The sequence below is a fragment of the Antedon mediterranea genome, chromosome 1 (genome assembly GCF_964355755.1).
Source record: "Antedon mediterranea chromosome 1, ecAntMedi1.1, whole genome shotgun sequence".
Lineage (NCBI taxonomy): Eukaryota > Metazoa > Echinodermata > Crinoidea > Comatulida > Antedonidae > Antedon > Antedon mediterranea.
Genome location: NC_092670.1, coordinates 24,291,795 through 24,319,409, shown reverse-complemented (window position 1 = coordinate 24,319,409; position 27,615 = coordinate 24,291,795). Strand labels below are relative to the sequence as shown.

At 30.7% G+C, this 27,615-nt stretch overlaps 1 protein-coding gene, 3 long non-coding RNA genes and 1 pseudogene across 4 annotated transcripts; all 5 read left to right on the top strand.

Moving 5' to 3' along the window:
* Positions 1 to 1,179: 1,179 nt before the first annotated feature.
* Positions 1,180 to 7,458, top strand: LOC140050340 (uncharacterized). Its single transcript, XR_011845385.1, has 3 exons — positions 1,180 to 1,253; positions 6,622 to 6,694; positions 7,394 to 7,458. It is a non-coding gene; the product is annotated as an uncharacterized lncRNA (long non-coding RNA).
* Positions 7,459 to 8,073: 615 nt separating this feature from the next.
* On the top strand, positions 8,074 to 10,215 carry LOC140050736 (uncharacterized). Its single transcript, XR_011845457.1, has 3 exons — positions 8,074 to 8,123; positions 8,681 to 8,752; positions 10,169 to 10,215. It is a non-coding gene; the product is annotated as an uncharacterized lncRNA (long non-coding RNA).
* Positions 9,233 to 9,350, top strand: LOC140063712 (5S ribosomal RNA; annotated as a pseudogene).
* Positions 10,216 to 10,540: 325 nt separating the features above from the next.
* Positions 10,541 to 15,572, top strand: LOC140043319 (G-protein coupled receptor GRL101-like). The gene is made up of 6 exons (XM_072087824.1): positions 10,541 to 10,560; positions 11,036 to 11,107; positions 11,873 to 11,944; positions 12,349 to 12,423; positions 13,977 to 14,048; positions 14,519 to 15,572. Exons 1-6 carry the CDS (start codon positions 10,541 to 10,543, stop codon positions 15,552 to 15,554), a joined length of 1,347 nt encoding a protein of 448 aa, XP_071943925.1. The 3' UTR covers positions 15,555 to 15,572.
* A 2,820-nt stretch (positions 15,573 to 18,392) lies between these two features.
* Positions 18,393 to 20,827, top strand: LOC140063521 (uncharacterized). Its single transcript, XR_011847627.1, has 4 exons — positions 18,393 to 18,564; positions 19,268 to 19,425; positions 19,803 to 19,887; positions 20,454 to 20,827. It is a non-coding gene; the product is annotated as an uncharacterized lncRNA (long non-coding RNA).
* Positions 20,828 to 27,615: the final 6,788 nt, after the last annotated feature.

Here is a 27,615-nt window from a genome sequence, read left to right as displayed (position 1 = left end):
CACATCAATTGAAAACAATTTTGTAGGCATAATAGCACTGAAATTATTAACACAATATATATATATTATTATAATGACAGGGGGTTAAGTCCTGAACTAGCGAACTTTCGACTCAAACTCTGGGTTAGTCACTGTTAAAAAATATTTTGCAACAGTAGGCTAAGAGGACTACTCGACTACTTCACTTTTAATGTTGTACTTTACGATATTGGTTATTTAAGACGTTTATACTAGTAATATCTGGTGAAGTAATTTGTCTAAATGTTTAATACGCACTAAAATCAACGCAACAGAATTATTCAATTATATATGAGAAGTTAGCACGAGACGTTTATAACATAACGAACAAGTTCATGGAGTAAACGTTTATTTTTAGTTGAGTTGAGTAAAGAAGAATGATGGCTGTCATCTTTAAAATCATAATCGTCATAATCTTGACTGTACCGCTTGTTATCTGCTGCAATATTTCTGGTATGCTTTTATTATTGTCATTATACATGTATAATATTTTTAAAGTGTAATGTATATGTTTGCTATTGTAGTCGCTTGATCTTGATTATCAGACTTATAAAATTGAGTAAACTTCCAATAATCGATTTTCTGCAGTATTGCTTGTTTCCCATTTTTGTTAAACAATTCATATCTCCAAAAATTAAATCAAACAAAACAATGATTTAGATAAAACTGGAATTTAAAGAAAAACAAAAGTCAATCCAGCGATTGTCTTGGTTTGTTTGAATTGATTTTTTTTATTTTCGGGGGAAAAGTTTGAAGTTGTATTAATCTTCATTTGTATTGTTTTGGGGACAATACATCTTTGATAGTAAAATAACACGAGGAGGTCACCGAGCAAACTTATCCATATCACAATGAACAACGGCAAGGAATCAGGATTACTAACTTATTATGACTACATAAAATAATAACGTAGGCCTAGAGTCTTACCAAAATACACTCAGTGGTGAAGGTGACCGCGCAGGCTTAGAGTAAATCATTCTCCTCCGTCGTACAGAATGGAGCCCCCGATCATAATGTGTAACAACGTTACCTGATGAGTGTCTGGTAACTATATTTTATCGGTTATTGTTTTGTATTTATTTATTTCTTATTCTGTTTTTTATAGAAGCGGTTTGCCCAGTGAATTTCTCTTGTCAGTTCTCATCAGTGACATGCGAGTATAATTGTAACAATCCAATAAGCTATAACTGGACAGACATTTATAATTACAACCAGCATTGTCCAATCAAAAAATTGTAGGTATCTTTACTGAACTAATCATTGTTATATCTAAAAGAATTTGACGACAACGAAACAAGTTGGGGAAAAACATAGGCCTAACAAATGTTCTTTAATCGGTCTAATTTCTTAACAATTTGTAAACGGTGAATATCTTGTGAGAGTGGTTAAACTAAAAAGTCACCAAAGTGTAACAAAAGGATAACAATATTAGATTAAGGTACAATACGACACATAATAAAGAAATAATAAAATAGAGAATGAAGCAGAAATAATAATAATGTATAACCGAAATTTATAAATGATGTTGACAATTATTTCGAAGTGTGTCTGGGAAATTAATATTGTACAAATGTAATGTTATTTTAACGCCATAGAGTTTCTATATTACATTATAAACAGTTTAGGCCATTGTTTGTTTTATTTTTTTAAATTTATTTTATGACGCCTGTTTTGGAGATGGGATTAATGTTTTGTAAAACATTTTTGTTAAACAAAACATATCTTTAATATCTAAAACATAATCCCATCAAATAACAATTCATTTTGGAAAATTTAAGAATTGAAAATTAATTGAGTTTAATTAACTTTTTTTAAAGTATTCATACGAATTATGAATTTATAACAATAAATCTAATGATTGAACATTTAGTTTAACTGTATACAATCATTGCAAAGTAGCCTGTGGTTTTGCAATATAGGCTATTATCTTTTCTCGCGTTAACATTTATACATTTGTTCAATATTGATCAATATTGAAAACCATAAATTCAATTATTATCAACATATTTGTTGATTACTAAAGTGAACCTGTTATTTGGTGATAGGCCAACAGGCCCACTTTCCTTTTTTCTAACGTGTATTGTGTTTACTTTGAAGGAATTTTCTTAAATAGAAGACCTGTTGAACCCACAAATGTGAAAACGCCCACAAATGTGAAAACAACCACAAATGTAAAAATGCATCACCCACACATGTAACAAACAGCGCCCACAAATGTGAAAACAACCATCTCCCACAAATGTGATAACGCCCACAAATGTAAAAAAAAAAATCAAATCAAATTTAGTGCTAGACTCAACAATTTTTTTTCGAGTTAATATATCATGATTATATTGAGTTGTTTCAATACTTGCGTGTTCACGATACGTCTGTTAGGGTCGTCGTTAACGCGTTGGATTATTAATATTTTTCTGCTCGTGCGCGCGATATTTGCATTGTTAACATTGTTAACTCGTTAGTTTGACGATATTTGTTTTTGCTGCGCGCCTGCACGATACTTCAAGACCATATTATATCATTGCTACTTGTAGTGTTAGGTTGTTAACTCGTTGGCTTACTGTTATGTACGTATAGTTCCAAGTCGATGTTCGATTCGATGTTTTTTGCGCACGATACTACAAGGTCAAGGTCATAATATTCTATTGCTACTTGAATATAGTGTTTGGTTGTTAACTCGTTGGCTTACTATTTATGTAGGCCTACGTACAGTTCCAAGTCAATGTTCAATGTTTTTTTGCGCGCGCACACGATACTACAAGGTCAAAGTCATATATACCATTGCTACTTGTAGTGTTTGGTTGTTAACTCGTTGGCTTACTGTTATGTACGTATAGTTCTAAGTCGATGTTCGATGTTTTCTGCGCGCGCACACGATACTACAAGGTGAAGGCTATATACCGTTGCTACTTGAAGTGTTTGGTTGTTATTTCGTTGGCTTACTGTTACGCCCCTACATCTGAATATGAAAAGTACTATAGTTTAGTTTTTATTATTAAATTATACTTTTGTTCTATACATCAGTAAGCCATGGACTTTGTTCTGAAGTAAAAGTAGATTGTTTGATTCAATTAATTGATTGATAAGCTAATTAAAAAAACACCATTTAATGACGAAAGAAAAACAAAAAAACTATTATATAAATTCACCTGGTTCCGAATATAATTAACTGGAAAATTATTACTTTTTGTTAACCAAAAAATACATACACAAACTAAAGGTATTTATACCAATTGTGTATGTATTTTTTTGGTTCAACATAAAAGTAATAATTTTCCAGTTGATAATTAAAACTGTTACGTCAAAAAAGTCGAGCGTTTAAACCTACACCTAAACTTCTGTAAAATTATGGTGTTTGATAACATAAATTAACTTTTTAACAATTTTAAAACTGTATTGATAAAAATGAAAGCTCTATTTAAAACTAAAGATATCTTGATAATGATTAAATGTTTGGCCCGCCATATGTACGCGTGTTACAACCGTTAATGTAGAAAACGCCAGCTAATGTCGAAACAACCGTTAATGTAGAACAATCCACCGCTTATGTAGTAAACCTCCAGCTTATGTAGAAACACCAACAGCTTATGTAGTAAATAAAAATCAACACTAGCTAATGTAGAAACGGTCAACAGCTAATGTGGTTACTATCGCCAGCTAATGTAGAAAATGTTATATTTTACAAATAATGTCTAAATCATGTGCAAATGCATCGATCCTTACTTAGCTATCAGTCTTTCCACCTCTTGTAAGCAACCAACATTCTAAAACGACCACACATTGTAAGCTGCCATCTCTGTTAAGAGACCGCTTCTCATAATCGACCACCTCTCGTAAGGGATCACCTCCTCTCATAAGGGACCGCTTCCCATAATCGACCACCTCTCGTATGCGACCACTTCTCAACGACCACACCTCTCGTAAATGACCACCCCTTTTAAGGGACCACGACCTCTTTCTTTCTATTAAAGGACCGCTTCTCATAATCGACTATCTCCCGTCACAACGACCTCTGGTAAGTGGCCACCTCTATTGAACGTCCACCGTTTCTGTTAAGGGACCACTTCTTATAATCGACCACCTCTCGTAAGTGATCACCAACTCTCATAAGGAACCGCTTTTCATAATCGACCACCTCTTCGTTAGCGACTACCTCTCTTAACGACCACACCTCTCGTAAGTGACCACCTCTTTTAAGGAACCACGACCTCTTTCTCGCTATTAAGAACCGTTTCTCATAATCTACTATCTCCCGTCACAACAACTTCTGGTAAGTGATCACCTCTATTAAACGTCCACCGTTTCTGTTAAGGGGCCACTTCTTATAATCGACCACCTCTCGTAAGTGATCACCTCTTTTAAGAGACCACGACCTCTTTCTCTCTATTAAAGAACCGCTTCTCATAATCGACTATCTCCCGTCACAACGACCTCTGGTAAGTGACCACCTCTATTGAACGACCACCGTCTCTTTTAAGGGACCATTTATCATAATCGACCACCTCTCGGAAGTGATCACCTCCCCTCATAAGGGACTGCTTTTCATAATCGACCTCCTCTTGTAAGCGACTATCTCTCTTAACGACAACACCTCCCGTAAGTGACCACTCTTTTAAATTACCACCCTCCCTAATTGTGAGCTTAACTATAAGTCCTATTTTTCCAGCAAGTAGGCCTACTTCTTAAGTATATCTTAGATGACTGTCATTGATCAATTGTTTTATGATGAAAAGGGTACAGGGGTTAAATACACTTTGTTCTTTTGGGGAATTAATTGGTTCTAATATTCTACAATGAATATTTTTTAGGGTAAGTGTATTTTGAACTCTAGCCTATATTGGTCAAGTTGGTTTAAAGGTGAATTTTATAACAGTGCAATTCAATTTTATATTGGCCTTTCAAGTCACCTATAATTGCACACTTTTGATTTTTTTTATTAATTAAAATGAAATAAAAAAAAATCAAAATGGCAAACGAATTCTGAAAACACACAGAGACACACTGTCAGTTTATGGCCCTTGCGAGTGGTAATTAAGAAACGAAACGAAACGAGAGGCAGTGGTCCCTTAAAGGAGGTGGTCGCTTCCGAGAGATAGTGGTCGTTAGGAGAGGTGGTCGGTTATGAGAATCGGTCCCTTATGAGAGACGGTGGTCGTTCCATAGAGGTGGTAAATACTAAAATCGATAAATACATTTAAAGGACCCAAAATATGGAATACTTTACCAGAAGAACTCAAAATTATTAATTTTATATCTTGTTTTAAGTCCAAATTACATGAATACCTTGTTTCTACTATTATTGTTTAAGTTAATAATATATCTGTCTTAAGTTAAATTACAACTGCATTCGTTTAAGTTAAATGCCTTTTTTGTTCATGATCATGTTTCTTACTTTACCTTACTTAAATATGTTGCCCGGACCCCACATTTTAAAGCTTAGCTTCCAGTGGGGTACCCATTTTCTCATTTTTTATTTATTATTTTAGAAAATGTTAACTGTATTTTGTTTTTATTTGAGAAATAAATTATTATTGATTGATTGATTGAAAAAAGAGTCCTCACTGACGATTCTGAGAAGCGGGCCTTTAATAGAGAGAAATAGGTCGTGGTCCCTTAAAAGAGGTGGTCACTTTACGAGAGGTGTGGTCGTTAAGAGAGGTGGTCGCTTACGAGAGGTGGTTGATTATGAGAAGTGGTCCCTTATGAGAGGAGGTGATCCCTTACGAGAGGTGGTCGATTATGAGATTGATTGATTGATTGAAAAAAGAGTCCTCACTGACGATTCTGAGAAGCGGGCCTTTAATAGAGAGAAATAGGTCGTTGTCCCTTAAAAGAGGTGGTCACTTTACGAGAGGTGAGGTCGTTAAGAGAGGTGGTCGCTTACGAGAGGTGGTTGATTATGAGAAGTGGTCCCTTATGAGAGGAGGTGATCCCTTTCGAGAGGTGGTCGATTATGAGAAGCGGTTCCTTAACAGAGATGGTAGCTTACAATGTGTGGTCGTTTTAGAAAGTTGGTCGTGAATACAAAATTATTGAAAAAACTCAATACAATGTATATAAATACATTAACATTAATTCGATAAAATTTGTTTGGGTCTAGCAATAAATTTCATTTGAATTGATCGTTTTCACATTTGTGGGCGCTGTTTTCACATTTGTGGGTGATGCGTTTTTACATTTGTGGTTGTTTTCACATTTGAGGGTGATACATTTTAACATTTGTGGTTGTTTTCACGTTTGTGGGTGATGCGTTTTCACATTCGTGGTTGTTTTCACATTTGTGGGTTCAACAAGTCCACCTAATATTTGATATCTCTGAAAGAACTGCAGGCCTAGCAATAAATAGAAATGTTCAATGTTTCCTAACTAACTTACCTTTCCTATAAATAAAATCATAAGTATACTAAAGTTAGCATATTATATTATATGAAACCGCGCCTTTTTTGACCAATTTTGTTTCTGGTTTTTGACAGCTTTGAAAAAATGTGAGTATATTTATGTTCTTGATTAAGTTAAATATTTGTTACATTGACTTAGTGTCAAAGTGTTGAATATAGGCCCAGTCAATTTAGCATGCTTACTGGGTATTGTGTTTATACTTTGAAGGGATTTGTCTGAGAACGAAATTAGTGCATTGCCAGCAAATGTTTTTTTCTGGTTTGACATCTCTGAAAGTACTGTGAGTATTTTTATTTCTATACTTGCCTCAAGTCTCTATTGTCTGTTTTATGTTGTTGTCCACCAGTCGTTTTGACTTACAGTATTTACATTTAAAAACAGACGCTAACGTAGACTAATGTTATCGATTTACAGCGACATACAAATCATTAAAAATAATAATGAAGTCATCATCATTAATAGAACAATTTATATTTTTATTTTGAAAAGTGTTCAATATAGTAAAACCGCGATTTTTTTTTACCAATTTTGTTTCTGGTTTGACATCATTGAAGAAATGTGAGTACATTTCTTGATTAAGTTTAAATTGTTGTTATAAGAGGGATTTGTATAAGAACGAAATTAGTGCATTACCATACAATATTTTTTCTGATTTGACATCTCTGGAAGAACTGTAAGTGTTTCTATTTTCTTAATTACGTTTAATTTTGGTTATAATGCTAAATGAAAAATGTTCAATTTATACAATTTTACATGTTAACCGTGTTTACTTTGAAGGAATCTGTTTGATAACCAAATAAGTAGTATTAACATTTAAAACAGAATCAAACGTTAGATTATTGCTATCGATGTACAGCGACATACAAATCATTAAAACAATCATCAACCTAAATAGAACAATTTATACTTTTATTTTGAAAAGTGTTCAATAATTATATTGAATTTAGCATGTTTATTGTGTATTATGCTTACTTTGAAGGAATTTGTTTGATAACCAAATTAGTACATTACCAGCAAATGTTTTTTCTGGTTTGACATCTCTGAAAATACTGTAAGTATTTTTATTTCTATACTTGCCTCAAGTCTCTATTGTTTGTTCTATGTTGTGGTCCACCAGTCAGCCTTTGACTTACAGTATTCACATTTAAAAACAGACGCCAACGTAGACTAATGTTATCGATGTACAACGACATACAAATCATTAAAACAATCATCATCCTAAATAGAACAATTTATACTTTTATTTTGAAAAGTGTTCAATAATTATATTGAATTTAGCATGTTTACTGTGTATTATGCTTACTTTGAAGGAATTTGTTTGATAACCAAATTAGTACATTACCAGCAAATGTTTTTTCTGGTTTAACATCTCTGAAAATACTGTAAGTATTTTTATTTATATACTTGCCTCAAGTCTCTATTGTTTGTTCTATGTTGTTGTCCACCAGTCAGCCTTTGACTTACAGTATTTATATTTAAAAACAGACGCCAACGTAGACTAATGTTATCGATGTACAACGAAATACAAATCATTAAAACAATCATCATCCTAAATAGAACAATTTATACCTTTATTTTGAAAATTGTTCAATATAGTAAATTTAGCATGTTTACTGTGTTTTATGCTTACTTTGAAGGAATTTGTTTGATAACCAAATTAGTACATTACCAGCAAATGTTTTTTCTGGTTTGACATCTCTGAAAGAACTGTGAGTATTTTTATTTCTATACCTGCCTCAAGTCTCTATTGTCTGTTTTATGTTGTTGTCCACCAGTCGTTTTGACTTATAGTATTTACATTTAAAAACAGACGCTAACGTAGACTAATTTTATGAGTATTTTTATTCTATAGTTGCCTTAAGTCTCTAGTTTTGTTTGTAGACCTAAACTATTTCAGCTCTCATATTATACGTATGGAACGCTATGTCTATCTTTTTACCAGTATTAAGTCGCAATGCCGTCTAGAACCTAGAGTAATTTATTTCCTATATCTACTTCTAATTGTTGGTAGACAATTTCACATGTTGAAGGTATTTAAATCAGTTAGTAATATTTTGAATAATATAATTAGAGTTTTATAACAAACTCAACTTAAAGCCATATAGGTCTAATAATACAATTGACATTTAATAGCACATTTGTTTTACAATTTATTTCATTGAAGACGTTTGTTCACTAACCAAGTACGGACAAACCCTAAAGCCATAATATGCCTAATAATACAATTGTCCTCATATTATTTTTTTAACAATTTATTTCTTTGAAGGAAATTGTACAATAACCAAATAAGTACATTGACAGCCAAGACGTTTGATGATTTGACATCATTACAAAAATTGTAGGTACTTTTTTTATAATAACTTGTCCGAAGTCTAGTTTTGTCTTTTTTTATGTATTTGTCCACCAGTCGGCGTTTGACTTGACTTGACTGACTTGAATTATGGCGAGTGGAGTCCTCGAACCACCATGGCGCTCCAAAGTTTCTTGTCTGTCATAGCTGTTTCCACTTCTGCTCCCTCCAAGCCAGTATCCATCCTTAGAACGTCTGAATACGAAAGAGGTTGTCTGCCTGGTTTTCTTTTCCCATGTCTTGGTTTCCAGACTACTAGTTCTGACACAGGCTCTTGCTTACTTCTGAAGCAGTGGCCAGCAAATCGGTTCCTTCTCTCTCTGATTTGTTGAGAGAGATTTGGTGATTTTGATCACCGTAGAGCTCCTTGTTGGTTTTGTGCTCACTCCAATGTATGTTGAAAACTGTTCGCAGCATCCTTCTTGTAGAACAGCCATCCAGGCTCTTTTCAATCTTTTCAGTCGGCGTTTATACGGCTTTACCACGTTGAAACACCGGTTCTCGTCAGATCACCGAAGTTAAGCAACGTCGGGCCTAGTTAGAGCTTGGATGGGAGACCATCTGGGAATGTCGGGTGCTGTATGGAGCTGGGGTCCCGTTAGGCATTTGAAATCAGCATTGCTGACTCTTATGGCAGCCCCTGCATCTAGTATCCTCTAGTTTCCTCTGGTCAAGGTCGGCACTGGACGAGAGAAGCCCTAGATCAATGTTAGGACCAATCAAGTTGCTCCAGTCCTGGCTTTGTTTGTATCAAACCTGTTAGTGGCGGAAATTATCGCTATTGGTTTCTATTGAATAAGATAAAAAAATAAAAAAATAAAATAGGTGTTTCAGTACACGTATGAAACGCCATGTGTGCTAAAATATTTATATTTTTATCAATATTAAGTCGAAATAGCGTCTAGAACTAAGACTAATGTCTTTCCTATATATTTACGTTAACTTCTTTATTAGTGTATTATGCTAATTAAAAAGTTTTCAATAAATAGCATGTTTACTGTGTATTAAGGTTTTATAGTTTTAAACAGGACCATGTTGAAAACTTATTTCTGAATTAGGTTATTTTATCCAGTGTATAAATATGTTTGAAATTAAAAAAAGATCAATGGCGTGACAATAGAGGGAACAGAAAGACAGAAAGAATAAACACTTAAAGTCATTTAAAGAAATACATTTGTCATGTTAATTATTATAATTAGACGTTTATTTAAATAAATATTGTAATACTGATTTGTTTCCTTTCATGTAAAATCAAGAATAATGTATTTTGTGTAAAATAGGTATAATACTGAATAAAGTTAAATCAGTATTATACGGTAAATTTTTTATTAGTGTATAATGCAAATTAAAAAGTTTTCAATAGAGTAAATAGCATGTTTACTGTGTATTATGTTTACTTTGAAGGTATTTGTACTCAAACCAAATTAGTACATTACCAGACGATGTTTTTTCTGATTTGACATCTCTGAAAGAACTGTAAGTGTTCTATTTTTATAACTACGTTAAATTGCTTTTATAATGCTAATTGACTAACATTATAACTAGTTTAATGACTATTATGCCCTAACGTGTTTAATGTATAAATGCATAAATGGTATTGCACCTCCTGGCTTGTGTAAATATTGAAATGCTTTATGACAGACATCTATTCAACACCCAACTATATTATATTATTTGAATAATCAAAATATCTGCATTACTTTCAATAGTTCGCGCTCTAGGCCTAAGTATTGTAAATGCAAATGCCTGGAATAAAATACTTGTATTAATTCAAAAATGTGCTTCCATTCAAATGTGTAAATTTTATTATAAAAATAATTTTCATATTCTTTTTTTTTATATATATTTTGTCATTGTTCTGTAGTTTAGTTAAGGTTTTATAGTTTTAAACAGGACCATGTTGAAAACTTATTTCTGAATTAGGTTATTTTATCCAGTGTATAAATATGTTTGAAATTAAAAAAAGATCAATGGCGTGACAATAGAGGGAACAGAAAGACAGAAAGAATAAACACTTAAAGTCATTTAAAGAGTAATACATTTGTCATGTTAATTATTATAATTAGACGTTTATTTAAATAAATATTGTAATACTGATTTGTTTCCTTTCATGTAAAATCAAGAATAATGTATTTTGTGTAAAATAGGTATAATACTGAATAAAGTTAAATCAGTATTATACGGTAAATTTTTTATTAGTGTATAATGCAAATTAAAAAGTTTTCAATAGAGTAAATAGCATGTTTACTGTGTATTATGTTTACTTTGAAGGTATTTGTACTCAAACCAAATTAGTACATTACCAGACGATGTTTTTTCTGATTTGACATCTCTGAAAGAACTGTAAGTGTTCTATTTTTATAACTACGTTAAATTGCTTTTATAATGCTAATTGACTAACATTATAACTAGTTTAATGACTATTATGCCCTAACGTGTTTAATGTATAAATGCATAAATGGTATTGCACCTCCTGGCTTGTGTAAATATTGAAATGCTTTATGACAGACATCTATTCAACACCCAACTATATTATATTATTTGAATAATCAAAATATCTGCATTACTTTCAATAGTTCGCGCTCTAGGCCTAAGTATTGTAAATGCAAATGCCTGGAATAAAATACTTGTAATAATTCAAAAATGTGCTTCCATTCAAATGTGTAAATTTTATTATATAAATAATTTTCATATTCTTTTTTTTTATATATATTTTGTCATTGTTCTGTAGTTTAGTTAAGGTTTTATAGTTTTAAACAGGACCATGTTGAAAACTTATTTTTGAATTAGGATATTTTATCCAGTGTATAAATGTGTTTGAAATAAAAAAAGATGTTAACTTAAAGTCATTTAAAGAATAATAAAGTTGTCATGTTAAATATTATAATTAGACGTTTATTTAAGTAAATATTGTAATACTGATTTGTTTCCTTCATGTAAAATCAAGAATAATTTATTTTGTGTAAAATAGGTATAACACTGAAACAAAGTTAAATCAGTAATTATATAAATAATATAAATATGGTTTCATAGAGACAAAAAAGCCATATTATGCCTAAGAATACAATTGCCATCATATTATTTTGTTTACAATTTATTTCTTTGAAGGCATTTGAACGATAATCAAATACGTACACTGTCAGCCAAGACGTTTAATGATTTGTCGGCATTGGAAAAACTGTAGGTACTTTTTATAATTACTATAATATACAATTTTTTATAGAATGTTTTAGAATTAATAGGACTTCATGTTTTGTTTCGACGTCTAATTAAAATATTTTATAATAATCTATCATTATGCATTTTTCAAAATATATAAATGAAATACACACATTAATAGTTAATACACATAAATATTGAATCAATTTAAGTAGCCCTAATGCATTTGTAATTTGATAACATAGAAACTCGTATTAAAAGCGTTTTTGTGCATCCTTTAAAAAATATAAAATATCTATGATTCAAGTATTATTTTGTTATGTAACATTGATGAATTTTTTTAATTGAATCATCTTAATTCCACTATAGGCCTATCATTGACATTATGAAATTGCCATTTAAAATCATTCTTTTTATTTCAACAGTTATTTACATAAAAACAACATAACTACTATAGATTATGGTGCATTTGCTTGTTTTGCTTCATCGATTTTAATTTTGTAAGTTTTGAACATTTTACGTTTTAACAATTATACGTATTTCAAATATAAACAATTTAAGATGAATCAAAGTTTGCTTTAAAGTACTGCTTCTAAGAAGTATTTTAATCAAAGGAAGAACTAGTTTGCCTAACAATCATATCATTTATTTAAACATTAAGTTGTTTTTGTAAACATGGCGTTACGTCCGTATTCTTAAACCGGACTTTAGTCGTAGTTCAAGCTAAAACTAAAAAAATGACGTCATTTTAATTTATAAACCGAACTTCAACTAAATCGCCGACTAATTCAGGCCAACCTCGACTAAATCGAGACGGATTTTGATCGATTTTATTAGTCTTGGAGGGGGCAGGCTAAATGGTCGACTAAATGGTTTTTAAACGATGTTTATGAAAAACGTAACAGTAATTTAGTTGTTATATTGGTCAGATATTGAAGAATAAAGTATCTATTTTTATATTAGCTTAATTAAATATACATTGGTATAAGTTATAATAATGAAAATCATCTTTATTTACAACCGTATACAAATTACAAATTTTCTTCGCGCAAGTCCGACTTGAACTACGTTACGCCATTAGCGACAATGGCAGATGCGGAAATTCACGACGCGATGGAATGTTTAGGGGGCCTAGCACTTTCTTGTCACGCTATGAAGTGCGTGGTTCGTCGCGATCATACTTTTTTGGGGGCCTAGAAAATATAAAAGTTACCGTACCGCCATGGTTCCTAAATATAGTTTGAAGATTTTGTTTGTTGTTAATCAAATATACTTCACTGTTAAATTAATACTGATCTTGTTCTAATAATTAACGATTAAAATTATTTTTCATGTATATAGTCCTGATGCGTAAAAAGTGTTGTAAGAAAATGGAAAGTGATATCAATGCGCAAAATTTCGTCTGCTCCTCAAATACTCTCTTGTCATTGGCCAATGTATAGCCTTTGTTACCCAGACGTGTGCAACTCGACCTAAAGCTCGACTTCATTAAGTCGAACTGCAAACTTCGACTACTTCGTTTTTTAATCGAATTTGAAGTAATAGCTCGAACTACGACTTTTTCAAGTCGAACTTCGAACTACGACTAAAGTCCGGTTTAAGAATACGGGCGTTAATATTTAATTAATTGTTATACCTTTATTATTAGTATTTTCATTTTATAACGGAAACGCGTTCACAATTATGATTGTGTTTTTCCAGGAAATATAATACAAAATCACAACTATCAAAATGATTCACAAAAGGAATAGATTAAATAACTAACCAACTCATTAAAAACTTAATTTAAATACAAATATTGTACATTAAACAAACAAAAAACGGATACTGGAACGTTTTATGGCGAATCCGATCTTGTATCAATGAAATAGGACTTTGTAACCGAAAGAGACAATATGCGCATCTGTGTGCATGGGACCAACGACTAAACGTATCAAGCAAAAATTAACCTACCAACCAACAATATAACTATTATTCATTGCGCAATCTCTGGCCGAATCATTTGTTAACATCATTGTGCTTTTAACGGGTTGTTTATATTAATATTTTTCAGAAACTTGACGGACAACAAATTACAGAATTACAGAGATAGAACCTTTGAAGAACTAAAGACCTTAACAGAACTGTGAGTATTGAAAGGACCTGAATACCCATACATTTACAAATATTGTTTTATTTCTGTTCAAGCACCTACTACATTTAGTTTTTTGAAACTGTACACGCATTCACATTTTATGACCTTTAATTAAAAGAATACAGTCAACTGTCTCAATACGGCACTCTCTGAAAACCAGAAACTCTTGAAATTCAAATATTCTAAAATTCATTTTTACCATTAAAAACACATTCCGAATACCATACTTTCTGGGAAACCAGTTCAGTATTGGGAGAGTTGACATACCAATAATTTTTGCAAAACTGTATTATTCTCTTTAATGCTAAGATATTCGATGCCATCTTCTACGCTGATTTCAATCCGTACAAAAGTAGTTGCTAAATATAACTGTTCTGCAACTGAAAAATATATGAGGCAGGTTAGATGTACAAAATGACATTACTTTACAACTATGGTTTTTTTTGTGTTAATTATTTCAGATATTCAGATTTGTTTAGTCTGTGTTGTCTCGTGGGTCACATTGATGTCTGCGAACCAACAGATGCCTTTGCTTCTTGTGCAGACTTACTAAAACGAGAAGTGTTAAGAGTATTGATGTTGGTTATTGGTGTTTTATCTGTCATTGGTAATGTAGTTGTAATCGTATCACGACGGTTTAACAAGAATAATGATAGTAATGTTAATAAGGTGCAAACCATGCTCATCACTAATCTGGCTGTGTCTGATTTGCTGATGGCAGTTTATCTGATCATCATAGCGAGTGCAGATATACACTACAGAGGACGGTATGCGATAGTTGCGATATATTGGAAAAGCAGTTTTCTTTGTAGCTTTGCGGGTGCTATTTCTACTCTCTCCGGTCAATGTTCTGTAACTACATTGATGATATTGAGCATTGACCGTGCAGTTAACATCGTGAACCCTTTCACTACAAAACGGCTGAACAGTACAAAGTGTAAAAATATTATCGGTATTAGTTGGTTAGTTTGGATTGTTCTCAGTTTTCTTCCACTTGTAAACAGATTAGACTTTATTAATTTATCGTATTTTGGCGAAAACTACTATGGGAAACAGAGTGTTTGCCTTGCACTACCGCTAACAAAAAGTCGATGGCCAGGCTGGGAGTATGCTATTGTCATTTTTATTGGATTCAATGGTTTAGGTTTTATCGTGATCGCAACGAGTTATGTTGCAATTTTCTTCTCTGTTCAACGTTCAGGTGCAACGGTTAACAGACGACTGAGGAGAAAGGAACAGGTTAAAATGGCTAGAAAACTAGGATTAATAGTTTTCACCGATTTCAGTTGCTGGTTCCCTGTCATACTGATGGGGATTTGTTCAGAGACGGAAAGGTGGGACATTCCAGATGAAATATATGTTTGGGCGGCAACATTCATAATTCCTATCAACTCGTGCATTAATCCGTATCTGTACACTATCGTGCATATGTTTACTTGCAATTCCCGCAAACCAAACTTTCAACAAGAAATTAACATGACAAAAGTTGACATTTGATATGTATATGTTATGTAAATTTACAGATATGTGTACACAATTGTATATAAATTATGTTTACATGTAATTACGCAACATTGAATTTTGTGTAATATTCAATGTTGATATATTTTATATTGTTTTATTTATGTTGTAAATATCCATCACACAGTACTTTCCCAGTAAATGTGCTTGTTTTACTGTAGTTGTTCCTTTCCTAATTAGCGCCTACACAGCAAAATTTGAAATTCTAAGCAAGAAAAAAAAATCTTGTTTTAAGAAAAAATTCTTAAAATAAGTATTTTTTTTCTTGTCAAGATTTAAAATTACTTAAAACAAGAAATAATTTTCTAGAAAAGACAAATTTTCTTAAATTAAGTTTTGCAATATTCTTGAAAATGCTTATTACAAGAAATATTTTACTTAAAATAAGAAGTCAATATCATTCTCTTCTTATTAAGAATAGTTTTGCTTAAAACAAGATTTGAAAATACTTAATTTGAAAAGTATTTTACTTAAAATAAGAAATCTATATTATATTTATCCCTATCAAGAATAATTTTTCTTAAATCAAGATTGATGAATTATAAAAATTACTTAAAACAATCAATATTTTTCTAGGTAAGACAAAGTTTCTTAAATTAGGTTTCGCAATAGTCTTGAAAATACTTGTTTTGAGAAATATTTTACTTAAAATAAGAAGTCAATTTCACACTACCCTTATCAAGATTATTTTTACTTGAATCAAGATTCGCAATATTCTTGAAAATGCTTATTACAAGAAATATTTTACTTAAAATAAGAAGTCAATATCATTCTCTTCTTATTAAGAATAGTTTTGCTTAAAACAAGATTTGAAAATACTTAATTTGAAAAGTATTTTACTTAAAATAAGAAATCAATATTATATTTATCCCTATCAAGAATAATTTTTCTTAAATCAAGATTGATGAATTCTAAAAATTACTTAAAACAATAAATATTTTTCTAGGTAAGACAAAGTTTCTTAAATTAGGTTTCGCAATATTCTTAAAAATACTTATTTTGAGAAATGTTTTACTTAAAATAAGAAGTCAATATCATACTATCTTATCAAGACTATTTTTGCTTAAATTGAGATTCGCAATATTTTTAAAAATACTTATTTTGAGAAATGTTTTACTTAAAATAAGAAGTCAATATCATACTATCTTATCAAGACTATTTTTACTTGAATCAAGATTCGCAATATTCTTAAAAATACTTATTTCGAGAAATGTTTTACTTAAAATAAGAAGTCAATATCATACTATCTTATCAAGACTATTTTTGCTTAAATTGAGATTCGCAATATTTAAAAAAATACTTATTTTGAAAAATGTTTTACTTAAAATAAGAAGTCAATATCATACTATCCTATCAAGACTATTTTTGCTTGAATTCAGATTCGCAATATTCTGATTTTGAGAAATGTTTTACTTAAAATAAGAAGTCAATATCATACTATCTTATCAAGACTATTTTTACTTGAATCAAGATTCGCAATATTCTTTAAAATACTTATTTTGAGAAATGTTTTACTTAAAATAAGAAGTCAATATCATACTATCTTATCAAGACTATTTTTGCTTAAATTGAGATTCGCAATATTTTTAAAAATACTTATTTTGAGAAATGTTTTACTTAAGATAAGAAGTCAATATCATACTACAGTATATCCTATCAAGACTATTTTTGCTTGAATTGAAGTCAATTCTATTTTAATATTCTTAAAAATACTTATTTTGAGAAATGTTTTACTTAAAATAGATTGTCAATATCCTTATATTCACACAACGGTAGAGCAGTTAGCACTTCAGTTTCAACTGATGAAAGAATCTGGGTAATCAAACTGTTTGTGCTTTGAATAATCGATTGCACTGCAACCTAAAGAAAATAATATTGATTTAATATTTTTTATATTCAAGTTTTAATATGTTTAAAAACTAAGTTGTGTTTTAGTTGGGGAGCTATGCAGCCTAACAAAAAAAATGTTATTTGTAACAATGAAATTGGTCACAAAAAAATGCAACATAAACTTAGAGTGTATAATGCCTAGGCCTAGTACCCAAGTCCTATAGTTACTATAGTCCTGTATAATAACAGTACCAGCAAGGCCTAGGAAAAAGACGTATTTCTCTAATAAAAAATAGTTTAAAATGCATAATTATTGTAATTTTAAAGCAAAATGGCTTACCTGTGGAATCTTGTTTCTCTCCTTTTTAATTTTAGTAGAAATAAATCAGCATTTTTTATACTATTATCTGCTTGTTCATCCTCTAGTTAGTAGGCCTTCTTGCTGAGCATCAACAAGATAATTAATATTAAACAATCATTAACAGTATAACAATACTAGAATTATCACTACTACTATCGTCAGTTGATAAATCATCCCCGTTATAATAGTTTTTTTCTTCATTAACTTCGTCAGTCTCCTAGTCTAGGCCTAGTTCTACTTCATCCTCAATTGGCATCCTCGTTTTCTCCAGGCATACTTATACTGATGTTTCCATCGTCAACTGCAGGAGGTTGCCGATTGTTATACTCGTCCTTAAAATGGCGTCTTATGACATGCTTGTAAAACGAATTGTAAATTCCAAAGCTTGCCGGGCAGCGAACCACCAATTCCACATGTTACTCGAAAATTCGGAGTATTTCCATGAATTGAATTGTAATGCCTTAGCAAATAGGGTAGCAAATACTGTACCTACTTCAGTTTACTGGCACCAACTTATCGCTTTTTTTCGGACTGCAACAAACATGTGTCATTATTATTGTCTGTCGTATTACTATTGGTCCAGACGTTTTATAGATTTGCTTTAACCACCATGGAGGTTTATACCTCCATGCTTTAACGTTGAGCAGTATAATGACCTTATACATTCTGGGTAAAAGGCCAGCGATACATTTTTGGTTATAGTTGAAAAACAACACTGTGTGTGGTCGATGACCTAGCTCCCGGCGGGATCATGGCCAACGGTTTTTTAAAGTAATCATTCAAAATCTAGAGTTTGTAAGTAAAAGACACCTTTCATCGCAATTTATATATTAAATGCTTCAATAGGCCTAGTAAGATTAGTCTAATATAATGTCGAAGGAAGACGCTTTGTTGAAGATCCGAGAAATAGATGAAGAAGTGGCCAATATTTTAACAGGTTCGTAGGCCTAATAATTATATTTTAATCTGCCAGCAGTCTAGGCCTAGCCTAGGCTCCTTCCTAGTTAGTAATACTGTAGGCCTGGAACTAGTAGGTCTAGGCTAGCCTACTATGCCTGTACTGACGGACAGGTGTATAGGTTTAGCTTAGCATTTTAGTTCAGAAATTGACAGAGGGGACAAATATTGTCGGACCTATTTCAGCTAGGTATAAGGAAGGCCTAATAATAGATAATACAATTATAATGTAACACTAACAGTTATTTTGTAATGTAGCCATGAAATATCTACGAAGGATTATACTGTATTATATACACATATTCCAATGAGAAATATAATGACATTTAAAAACACTTCTTTATATTTAATTAATTGTACACACTAAGTAATCCCCGAAGTGATCACATCGATATTGAAACTTTATGTTTTTAACTCTAAATTTAAAAAAAACATACTAAAAAAACCAACAAAAAACATACGTACTGCATAACTAAAATTGTTATATTAAATTTCTTTTTAAAAAACTGTGTTATTTACAATATCTTAAATTATTTGTTAGGTAATTGAAGAAGTTCGAAGGATACTAATTATTACTAGGCAAAGAGGAATGAAATACAAAAGAAAGCTTTTTAAAAAAGTGCTTAGCAAATTTTTCCAAAGAAGAGAATAATATAGTTTATTTTGGTATTTTAAAGAGAAACACCAGTCCTCCATCTCGTAAGTACAGTGTATGTTTTTGTACTTTTATCTATTCATAAATAGTTTTATAATGGACCAATGGTAGTGAGGAAAATACGTGTACATATTGTGTACGTATTTTTAACAGCTTGGTTCGACTCAAGCTAGTGTCATGCACTCCTCCCTTTGACAACTAAAATTAAATAAATGATTTATGAATATTAATTTTTGACATATTAATGCTCTCCTGGCCAGCCCACCCTTTCCCCTTCCTTTTACATTGACCACCTACAAAACTGTAGGCTACATTATTAAAAATTTGAGCTACAGTATATCAAGTTTATGTCCATACATTATTCCACTCATTTAAATAAATTTATATAATATAATGTTTTCAATTTGTTATTTTTGGTTAGGTTCAAAGATAACCCATATGTTGTCAAATCTGTCAAACATATTTGTTGGGAAAAACTCATCAAAAAAAGTCTGCCGACCTTGAAGGTATTTAGTGTTTTTAAAAATTTAAAATACAAGTAACATTATGTACATTAAAAAAAAATATCTTAAAGTGTTTTTTTAAAATCAAATTTATCTTAGCTTAAAATTCGAGGTATATACTATGTTTACAATAATTTATTAAAATCAAACAATTAAACAAAATTTACATTTAATTGTATGATTGTTATTATAAACATTGATACGGAATAAAAACATCAATCAGGATTGAGCACCGTTTTGCGTATTGTCTTCCTAAATAGTAATATTAAAAATAAATTTAGACCCTAATAATTTAACTAAAAATAATAGATACAGCCAGGCCTGTCTTTGGGATCGGTATAAACAGGGCAAAGTTTGTGATTAAAAAGTTCAAATGCATATTCCACCCACCCTTATGTCTTATAATGTAAAATTATTCTTACCACCGTTCTAATATTGCGTCATGTTTTTGTGTTTACCGCCCCAGATATAGGACTCTAAAACCACACCGTACCCAATTAGTTGATGATGTTACACATATTTTAAATACAGTAATAACTAAAACTATATTAATCTCTTTTCATTTTTAGGAACATGAATAAAGATCCAGAATCCTGGTCTTCACGCCGATCAGGTAATATGCCGGTATTGCTTTTGGACACAGAAATGGCCTACATTAAAGTTTAGCAAACAATTCTAACTACAAAGAAAGCAAAATTAGATGAGGCTCTAGTTACTCTCCTCTCCACTTTTTACCTTCTGGATTTCGATTATCCAAAATGAAAAGAAGTAGGCCTCACTATCCTTTAACAGTTAGTGATTTGTGATGAAAACACACCTGTACACTTGACAAAGGCTGTTGAATCATCATTAGTATACATTAATAAATTTAAAGACACCTAATAGTTTAAAGCCCAGGTGCGGGAGAAGAATTTTACGAAATTTGTATTTTATTTCTATTTTAATGTTTTTAAGCTTTCTTTTGATGGCATTTTATTATTAATAAAAACAAGTTTGTTTTAAAGAAGTTGTATATATTATTGTACCTAATGTCATGTAAATTGTAGTTCTTAATGAAAATAACAGTATTGTTAATATTATGTTTTATAACATTCTTGAATTTATTTGTTTAAGTAAAATATTACTTAAAATGAGTATTCATTTATCGTTCTTAAAATAAATTTTTAATGATTTATATTTTATAGAATTCTTGTTTCAAGCAATTTTTTTCCCAATATAAGTAAGAATTTACGAATTTTAATTTGATAGAATTCTTGTTTCAAGCAATACTTTTCTTAAAATAAGTAAACATTTACTGGTTTTTATTTGATAGACTTCTTGTTTACTTATTTTAAAAAAAGTTTTGCTTGAAACAAGAATTCTACAAATAAAAATCGGAATATTCTTACTTATTTTAAGAAATATATTGCTTGAAACAAGAAAACTAAAAATATAAATCGGAATATTCTTACTTATTTTAAGAAAAATATTGCTTAAAACATGAATTCTAAAAAATACAAACCGGAATATTCTGACTTATTTTAAGAAAAATATTGCTTGAAACAAGAATTCTACAAATAAAAATCGGAATATTCTTACTTATTTTAAGAAATATATTGCTTGAAACAAGAATTCAAAAAATACAAATCGGAATATGCTTACTTATTTTAAGAAAAATATTGCTTGAAACAAGAATTCAAAAAATACAAATCGGAATATTCTTACTTATTTTAAGAAAAATATTGCTTGAAACAAGAATTCAAAAAATACAAATCGGAATATTCTTACTTATTTTAAGAAATATATTGCTTGAAACAAGAATATTAAAATTAAAAATCGGAATATTCTTACTTATTTTAAGAAAAATATTGCTTAAAACAAGAATTCTAAAAAATACAAATCGGAATATTCTTACTTATTTTAAGAAAAATATTGCTTGAAACAAGAATTCTACAAATAAAAATCGGAATATTCTTACTTATTTTAAGAAATATTTTGCTTGAAACAAGAATTCAAAAAATACAAATCGGAATATTCTTACTTATTTTAAGAAAAAAATTGCTTGAAACAAGAATTCAAAAAATACAAATCGGAATATTCTTACTTATTTTAAGAAATATATTGCTTGAAACAAGAATATTAAAATTAAAAATCGGAATATTCTTACTTATTTTAAGAAAAATATTGCTTAAAACAAGAATTCTAAAAAATACAAATCGGAATATTCTTACTTATTTTAAGAAAAATATTGCTTGAAACAAGAATTCTACAAATAAAAATCGGAATATTCTTACTTATTTTAAGAAATATTTTGCTTGAAACAAGAATTCAAAAAATACAAATCGGAATATTCTTACTTATTTTAAGAAAAAAATTGCTTGAAACAAGAATTCAAAAAATACAAATCGGAATATTCTTACTTATTTTAAGAAATATATTGCTTGAAACAAGAATTCAAAAAAATACAAATCGGAATATTCTTACTTATTTTAAGAAATATATTGCTTGAAACAAGAATTCTATAAAATACAAATCGGAATATTCTTACTTATTTTAAGAAATATATTGCTTGAAACAAGAATTCAAAAAAATACAAATCGGAATATTCTTACTTATTTTAAGAAAAATATTGCTTGAAACAAGAATTCTATTTAAAAAAATCGATAAATTGTTACTTATTTTAAGGCAGATACTGCTTAAAACAAGAATGAAAAAAGCAATTAAATTCTTGGTAAGAATATTGTTCTTAAAGTATTATTTCTTGGTAAGAATAATTTTCTTGATAAGAATTTGTGTGATTCTTGTTAAGAATTTTACGATTCTTGGTAAGCCAAAAAGTATTGAAATACGGACAAGTCAAAATTTACTTGTTTCAAGAAATATTTTGCTTGAAACAAGTTTTTTTTTTCTTAAAACAAGAATCAGAATTTTGCTGTGTACCTGTAAATATATTGTATACAATACTCTTATGCACAGATTTTATAATTTATTTAGATCATTTAATATTATATATCATTCTTTTTTTTTAATCATCATTTCAATCTATTTGTGTAATAATAGATATAATAATAAAAACTGCTTCATACTAATATAAACTACTGGTTTATAAACATTGTTGATGATTAGATTTTTTTATTTTTTTTTGAAAAATTATGAATCACTAGATGGTTTTTGAATACAAAGTAATTTCTAGCGTAAAAAAAACTGGCGATTTCAAATGTAGGACTATAAAACTTTGTCGTTTACAGAAACAAATAAATAGACACAATGATTTATGTAGTACACCAAAATTAGCACCCTGGGAATTACTTCCGAAAGAGAAACAAAATGAGTCCACATTTTTTGATTTGGACTCATTTAAACAAACCCAATTTGTGTTTTGTATCTAACATTAGGGTTAAGGGTTGGGGATGAGGATAGGTAAAAAGAGGAACAATTTTTTTCATATATTCTTTATATTAAATTATTCTTTACTTTATAGTTCTTTATTATCCACTCAGTAAAGACAATTTTTTTAAAGACCTATAATTAATATACCACTAAATAGAGTAAAACAATTGCGATTTAATACTTCGTTAAAACTGTCACTGTCACAGTGTTTATTGAAATAAATTTAACAACCTATCGTATACAGATGATGCTTTTATCACCTTCTGCATCAGGTTTGCAACATTTAATTAAAATGTCTGAATGCTTTGCGGCCAAAAATGATATTGTTTACAATTCTAAGAAATCATCTTGTATGATAATCAGTCCTAAGTCATGGTGGATTCAATTGAAACCTATTATTACCATTAATGGTAAAACCTTAGAATATGTTGACTTGGTCATGTTATCTCCTTGGATTTATGTGATTTCGATATAAAGCGGCAATACAGATCTTTGTGTATCCGAGCCAACTCCTTGGTCAGTAAATTTAGTATGTGTTCTATCAATGTAAAATGTGTTTTATTTAGAACATATTGTGTAAATATGTATTGTGCTACATTATGGTGCAATTATAATCAGGGTACCTTGCGATCTCTCCAAGTATGTTACAATAATAATGGTTTAAGAATGTTGCTACAAAGGCCTCGACATTGCAATGCCATCCTTATTATGTTTACGGAATGTAGAATTCCTTCTTTCTATGAATTGTTAAGAAAATCAATATATGGCCTGATGGGTAGACTAAATGCAAGCGAAAATGTTTTAGTCTCAACGATTATAAGCAATGTCTTAGTTAAGTCGAAGATGCTCTCCAGATGGAATGCCATCCTAAGATGAGTAGTAGTAGTCTTGTTTATTTCATTTCATTTATATGTACTTTTTACTTTCTATGGACCAGAGATTCCGAAATAAAAGATTGAATGAATAGTCGAAAAAATACATGTAACGATACACCTGTCTTCAACATTATGATGCTGTACTTGAGCTGTTCAACCGGTTTTCAGCCATTAAATACAATTATCGTAGGAGGAGATAGGAAAAGGCGAAGCATCCTCGTGTTATTGTATGCGGGTATTTTTCAAGATGGACATGCATTAAGGCCCATTTACACTAGGACGATAACGATCGACGATAAATAGACAAATGTGCATTTTTCATACATAAAACAAAAGAAATATAAAAGCTTTTCATTCTAGAACTATAGAATAACCTCCTATGCTTCCTTTGCTGAAAATGATATTTTTACACGTCCAATCAAATGACATCACGATTAGTAAGAGCAATAATATCGTGACAATACAACGATTTTATTGTTTTTATTTATCATGACGTCATTTGATTGGAATTTTTAAAATATTATTTTTATCAAAGACAGCATAAATGATTATCCTATAGTTCTAGAACGAAAACCTTTCTAATTTATTTTGTTTCATGTAAAAAAAAGCATGTTTATATATTTATCGTCCATCGTCCAAGTGTAAATGGGCCTTATGACAGTGTATACCACGATCGGAAGACATCCCTATTTGGGGCAAATCGTTGAATCTAAATTCGTTTTAATTGTCAATAACTAATTATCTAACTCAATTTAATTAGTAAACAGGGTTACATCAATTAGTGGTTAAAATCCGTACCGAAAGTACGAACCAACTTTATATACCATCGATTAAAAATTCTAGAAATAAATTGCGATTTACCGAATTTTGCCCTTACGTAAATTTATATATAGATGCTAGTACGTAAATCCAGCACTCTCATTAATCCACTGTGAGAAGATTTCATATTTAAAATAATGACGTGTAATCAAATATTGAGAAAAGCAATTGAAGATGTATCATGTTTTGTGTAAATCGACACTAAATTTTAATTTTGTTATATTAATTACGTAAAGAATTTTATAGATTTACTATTTTTAATCATATGTATTGTTATTTACCATTATCGAAATTATTAAATATTCTTGAATGAATGAATTAAACTTGATAGCCTGTTTTGTAGTAGCGATATAATGTAATGATTTGTAAAGTAGGCCTATTGGCATTTTTTTTCTTCTTTATCAAAATGGTATGATGAGATTCGTTATCACAGATTCGTTGGTGACTTGGTAAAGTCATGGAGAAATAAGGGGTTTCCCCATGATAAAGTTAACATTGTTTGACCGGCTACGAGCTAAGAACTGGAAACTTACAATATTCAATTCAAACATGACATGGGCCTTTGTGTGACTATGTAACTGTACAGATCTATTAGAACGAAGCTGAACAATACAGCAGAAGAAATTGCCTGGTCATAATGGGCGTGGAAGAGAAGCAGAGAGAAAGCAGGGGCGGATCTATGATTTTGAAAAAGAGGGGGACGATATGGGAAAAATAATCGTCTAGGGGGGTCCGGGGGGCGATTTTTTTTTTCGTACATAAGTTGGGGACCCCCTCATGAAACGTCACAAAATAAACATGAATAATTCATCAGTTAAATTTTCTTGTTCCGTGTGCACCCAAGCGTATAGCAACAAGAAGTGAGCACACAAGTGCGGTACGATTCTAGGCCTATCTTCGCTGTTGTTGCGGCGTGCGATTTCATAGAAGATAGCGGCGTTGTGTGTGGATTGTCGAAATAATCAGCCTTTAGTTTATGGTGTTTTTAATATAATTTATTACTAAAGAATTACGTGTTAAAATTATAGTTTCTATTAATACTATTAGGCCTAATTATTAGTCTCTAAACCCATGTGTGTCTATTCTAGTAGTAGCTGTGTGGGGGTGTGTGTGACGTGTGTGTGTTAGGTATGACCAAAGATAGTTATCTTTGGTATGACACAATCCGAGTAATAAGTAAAAATTAAACAATAAACATTACACAAAAATACATTTTTTATTCTCGTGGGTCAAATCTTCCCATCTCATGTGTTCATATACGGGCATTTTTAAAGTTCCTTTGAGTACATGCATATTGTTTGATAATAAAATAGCAGAATTAAAAAAATACAGTACACAAATTATATACACATTCTTTATTCTTGTGGCTCTAAGCTTTCTTTGGGCTATGTCCAATGAATTACTACTTAGTTTAATCATAGAGGTATAAAAATATACCTCCATGGTTTAATGTCTTGCCTAGCTGTCGATTAGCCTCGACTCGACACATGTTGTGTGAAGAAGAGTGCGCGAAGGCAATCACGTGAATTGACTTATAATCCTAGGCCTACTGTAGAAAGTATCGTTTATCGTATCGCAGTTGTGTAATCACTTCTTGTTGCTATACGCTTGGGTGCACACGGAACAACAAATTTAACTGATGAATTATTCATGTTTATTTGGTGACGTTTCATGAAGGGGTCCCCAACTTACGTACGAAAAAAAAAATCGCGTCCGGGGGCATGCCCCACGGGAATTTTTTTTTCCAACACGCCCGGAGATAGCATCTGAGGCCAGTAGATTCTTGTCATATAATTATTTGAATATAGTGGGTTTTTTATAGACCATATTTAATATACGGAACTGTTTTTTTGCGCCTAAAGCCTTTTTTTCCGTCGCGAATTTTTACGTGATCGTTGGTTTCTTGGTTCTTTCGACGTTGCTGGGACACATGGACGTGAAGTTTTGAAAAGCCAAGGCCGGTCACGCGCAGCCGGGCCCGTGTCAAAATTGAAAAAGTTAGGGGTTTTGATGCTTCAACCCAGCCGGCCTAGGACATGTTTTCGCTGATATCTTAATCTAGTCTTTACACTAAAGACAACATTAAATTAAATTGTTTTTATATTAAAACTTAGTTTTACTTACAAATGTTATTTTGAAATGTCAGACTTTAAAAGAGCACAAAAAACATCGTCGCGTTGTAAAAAATAAGAATTGTCACAAACAATGATGACGTAATTTATGAACTATTTGATTGGTCAGTCAGTTTTACCGATCGTAACGTTGAAGTTGAACTCTGTTCAACTTTAAACAAGAAATATTTCTTACAAAAAACGCTGCTCGCTTATTGACTTAACAGTTTTAAAGATATATTGTCCCTCTGAAAAATATTTTTTATTTCAAATTTGTTTTTGAATGTGTCATTTTATTGTCATATAATAGTTATTTTACCTTAAAAAATGTAATTAAAAGCAAAAATCTGTCAGACAATGTGGTTTTTGAGTTATAATTAAACGTTTCTTTTCTCTTTCTATAATGTGAATTTTGTTACAGAAGTGAATAACTTTGATATGAAACAGACTCAATTTATTTTATTTTATTGCTAAGGTCAAGTCTGGGGGTCACTTCATCACGCCTTAAGTGTGAAGTATCATATTACAAACAAAAACTTTCATGGACTGTTTTGATA